This window comes from Varroa destructor, unplaced genomic scaffold, assembly GCF_002443255.2.
Source record: "Varroa destructor unplaced genomic scaffold, Vdes_3.0 BEIS01000001.1, whole genome shotgun sequence".
Taxonomy (NCBI): domain Eukaryota; kingdom Metazoa; phylum Arthropoda; class Arachnida; order Mesostigmata; family Varroidae; genus Varroa; species Varroa destructor.
In genome coordinates this window covers 39,366,140-39,370,718 of record NW_019211454.1, presented here as the reverse complement: position 1 = coordinate 39,370,718, position 4,579 = coordinate 39,366,140, and the positions used below count along the sequence as shown (strand labels likewise).

At 40.9% G+C, this 4,579-nt stretch overlaps 1 protein-coding gene across 1 annotated transcript; it reads right to left on the bottom strand.

Annotated features, from left to right (window-relative positions):
- Nucleotides 1–351: 351 nt before the first annotated feature.
- LOC111255530 (putative glucosylceramidase 3) lies at nt 352–4,579 on the bottom strand. Its single transcript, XM_022817589.2, has 4 exons — nt 4,432–4,579; nt 2,134–3,473; nt 1,501–1,730; nt 352–670 (listed from the first exon to the last, which is right to left on the bottom strand). Exons 2-4 carry the CDS (start codon nt 3,272–3,274, stop codon nt 476–478), a joined length of 1,566 nt encoding a protein of 521 aa, XP_022673324.1. The 5' UTR covers nt 3,275–3,473; nt 4,432–4,579; the 3' UTR covers nt 352–475.

Sequence of the window (4,579 nt, the reverse complement as noted above, 5' to 3'; positions counted from 1 at the left end):
CTCGTTTTTCTTAAGAGCTGGCGGTTTGGCATTCTGTTTTCTCTTTTGTGCTCTAAGGTTTACTTGTTCTTGTTCTAGGTAGGATCCAGCGCTTTGGTAAAATGCAGATCTTCATAAAATTGAATTTCTAAAGGCTATGTCTTCAGCGTGCACGTACACATTCTGCATTCTACGAGCGAAAGCTGATCTGTGTCTAAGAAGAAACGTATGGCGTTGAAAAACAAACTCTTATAGCCAATTTAATCTAAAAGCTCTCTGAACGTCTAACTTGGCTTCGCGGGTCATGAGCCCAGTTCAATTAAATGCAGACGATTATAACTTTCTTCCATTTTCAATAGAAAAGTATCCAGGTGGTCGCTGTAGTAGCTTAATCCTTTATTAGAGTACATTTATCTCAGTATACATGTTAACTGATGGTCCTCTTGACATATATTTAAATCTTGATTAATTGTGGGCAGTTGCTGTGACAATCTTCTCACCAAATAACGGTTGCAATACTTCTGGGTCCGATTTTGAAACTAAATTGCCGCCCGTCGGCATCGTTAACCTCTACAGTATTGTTACTGCTGCCTGTATTCAGAAATACGGCTACCTTGAGTTCATCAGGACGTAGCAATGCTACTCCTGATAACGTTCTGACGTTTGTTTTCAGCTCATCGTCCAGTCGATACTGAAAAGGAAAAAAACACAATTAAGAGTGAGTTTTATGTGCATCTTTGGCATCAAGGACTACAATTGTTTGAACAATACCCATTTAGTAATACTTTACGTCTACTAGACAAGATGAGAAATCTGGAAGCGATTCGAATTTAGTCCTGTTTAGGACCTTAAAAGCCGATCAAATTTTCAACTAATCCATATATTCAGAGAAATTATTATAGGAAAACGAATGTGTTCCACATACATACGTGTACTTATAAATGCACAAACTAACAAAGATGACCTTGATGCAATGGATGCCAAAAATGATGGAATCGAAAAATAGACACGCCAATACGATGCTAGCAAACAAGATTGCCTTCACGAAACTACTCTACGCTATCGATATAAAAGTCGTTATTGCGGATGATTCCAGTCTTCAAAGTCATGTCTCTATGAACAACTAGCTTGTGTTCTCATTGTTGGGCATTTGTTCATGAAGGTCTGTCTCTGCAATGCGCTAGTGAGTGGTGATACAATTATTCGAACTAGTACCGCCTAGACGAGTAGTACAGCAGTGTAATGCCACAAAAGCATCTTTATTATCTTTCAACTACCGAAACAGCCCATCCTTATTTTAGAACTCCAGCACATGCAGAGCATAGACCTTCGTGCATTTTGCCGATCTATATATAAACTATAAGAAAAGCATCTAAGTTGTCACAGCTATAATAGTTCCTCTCTGTTAAGTTAGCTGACACCAAATCGAGTATTTTCGACAAAGCATCTTGTGCGTCGTAGAATAGAACTGTCAATTTTATTTACCCAGCTAAGGCTAAACGGAATACGGAATATACGCACCGATCCTCTTGGGATGAATTTGGTAAAGTGCGCAAGAGCGTAATACATGGGCTGCTTGTAAAATGCCTGCTTGTCTCTGTCCACAATGATGGGGGCATCAACAAAATTTTTCACCCAATTAGGCCCCCCCGTGAGATCAAGATACAGGTTCCAGTCAATCCAACCAGAAACGGAATGCCTTAAGTCATCAAGGATACTCATCGCATACGATTCAGCCCTCTCCCACCGACCTGTAACGACGTTAATTAAGAGAACTATAAGTTTAACGCTTAGGGATAAATCGAAAATTGATCGCAAACCAAGTCTACGGGCTTCCTGATATTTTTATCGAATGAAATCGATCGCTCGGCCTATGAGGTCAACTTGGCATTACTATATATTAACAAGCTTTTTTTCACACTAGCGTTGTCCCTATCATGTCTACGTACCACTGTAAATGTGGATATACGCTAATACATAACATTGTAATTCATTGCAGTTTTATTTTCTCTTTATAAAGTTTAACTTCAAAAAGTCGGACACAAACAAGTCAATCAAATTCATGCGAAGAGCAGATTACTATGTTACTCGAATCGTCTAAATGCGAACGAAATACCTTGGGAATCTGGTCCTATGTTCGCGTCCGTTTCTTACCTAGCATAACAGCGTTTGCCAGCAGCTGAAACCCTTCGCAAGCTTCAGTGTTGATGATGAATTTGTCTGAATGTGTCTTGCGTATCTCGTCCAGTACGTTCGCACTTCGGAACCCATCAAGATACCAATGAACTCCAAGACCTGCAGCATATTTACTAGCTTCAGGGTCCCTGAATATGACGTTAGCCCACCATGGAAGCACAATCCGGTTGTCGTCGAGCACCAGAATCTTAATGTTGTTATTCGTCGCATTGAACAGTGCTGGTCCAAGGTCCATCTTTAGGAAATCTCGCTCGGTGTAAGGGCTCATAGCCATTGTCTGCCATCCCCAGGGCATGAAGCCTGTGGTTGGTTCATTCTGGACTGTAAAGCCCCAAATATTGACTCCGTGTGATTTATAAGCTTCATAGAACTTGACGAAATACTCTGCCCATGTCTTATAATAAGAGCCTCCTGGAGACCCTTTTATACCACCGGCACCGTAAGTGCGGCCGCTTGTTTTCATCCAGCCAGGGGCCGACCAGGGCGAGCCAAGATAATACACCTGTTCCGTGGCAATTTTATTCGCTGCGGCAATCATCGGTATCTTGTAGTCGGTATCCTCGATTGCTAGCGAAAAGTTATTCAGCTCAAAGTCGTTTGGCAAGTCGGCGTATGTGTAGTCTCTGGTTGAGAAATCACAACCAGCCATCGGGATTCTTCCCATATTGTATTCCAGGCCGTGCGGTCCATAGTAGCATTCGATAAGACGATCACGAAGAAACTGTGAATTTAAAGACATCCAATTGATGCCTGCCGCATCTGTAAATGCACCTCCAAAACCGATGATCTGCTGAAGCGTCCGATTAGTATTTACGCGAATTATCAAGTCGGCAGTAGTATTCTCGGAAGATTTCGCCATAAACGAATGGCCGAATTCGACGATACTTCTCTCAAATCGCTGACCCGCTATCGAACTCTGGTACACAACAACTTGGCCAGTCTCCGCTTGAATTTTCCCAAGTAGCCCGCAATTAGTGTCATTGCAGACACATACTAGGGAGTCGCTGTTGTACCTTTTTGGGAAACAGTTGTATTCTGCGGCGACAATGCCACTTCGTACGCAAAACAAAAGTGGCAAGAGAGCTACTAAAGACCGCATGATTGACGTTCCAGGCTGATCCAAGTGGCAGCAGTGGTACAGGTCGTAACGACTTGACAGGCTATACGCTAATGATGCTTACCTTCAGGTACCGCTGGCAAATACAGCATCAGGTATTGTTCATGGTGTGACTTGATGATTTAGTGGTGACGATGCCGACGGGGCTAATCTCTCTTCACTTACCTCGCTTTCGCGTCCGCTAATTGTGATAATAACCCGTGACAGTGATTACTTAGTGTTTCTACGTGAACGCCTCACTCGTTAGGAGAACTCAAAACGCTAATGGAATTTACGGGAGATTTAGATGTCATGAAACATTTTTCCCTGCACAGAATGGCTAGAAAAAAAATAGATCTAAAAATAGTGGTTCGCTGTCTAGCAAAAGGTAACCACCTGATTGATGTCTATATAACTACAGTAAAATAAAAGAATCAAAAGGTTAGTGCTATGACCATTACTAACAAATATAGAGAGAGATAAGGAAATATATGTAAGGTAATAGTACGACACTCAAGGATAGCGTAAGGGACGGTTTGCTTAAATAGAAGTTCGACTGGCCATACTGAAGGCAAGAACAGTTTTTGTTCTTAAAAAGAAAACAAGAATATGTAGCACAAAATGAGTATGATAACCAAAATGATTTGTGTCCGATAATTTGACTCGATAGAGTTTCTATCATATCTATAATCAAGTTTCTACGGACAGTTAGATAGTGTCTTTAGGTGAAGGGTAGCTGAAGAAAAATTCGATCGAGTCAGGCACTTAGTTTCTTTTCCTATAGACATGAGGATTCCTACTGTGCAGACAAAAAAAAATGTGTTTATACAAGCCGCTGTTAGTCTTCGGTCGCTTCAACTTGTCTACGTACAGCCATCTGACACAGTTGACGTTAAACAACACCTGATTGAAATCTAACAATTAGCAACGACAGGTCAATGCAGTTTCAGATAGATGCTGATAAGGTTATATCGAAAATTAGTGTTGTTTTTCTAGTTAACATTTTTGCTGATTAACCAACTGGAGAAGGCTGCGCACAAATTAGCAAGGCATCTACATTTCGTAAGGCCTGATAACAGAGTCAGATAAAATCTATTAGAATTTATAACAAATGTTTTTCACCTAATTAGTATTCAATCAATTCTAAAAGTTTGACTCACATGACTTCTATGTAACCCGAATTATAAAACATCAACAGCCTTTGTCCTAACAACAAATCCACGTCCACGTTGTTTGTACAAAGTCTTTTATAGAATTTCTATCGCGGTGACGAGTGTCACCATTCGATCGGGTCAAACCTGTTGTTTT

Coding starts and splice junctions, on each gene's coding strand:
- LOC111255530 (XM_022817589.2), bottom strand. CDS start 3,274: ATGCGGTCTTTAGTAGCTCTCTTGCCACTTTTGTTTTGCGTACGAAGT. Junction 1,731..2,133: donor GGCAAACGCTGTTATGCTAG/GTAAGAAACGGA, acceptor ACGTCGTTACAG/GTCGGTGGGAGAGGGCTGAA. Junction 671..1,500: donor AATTCATCCCAAGAGGATCG/GTGCGTATATTC, acceptor TTTCCTTTTCAG/TATCGACTGGACGATGAGCT.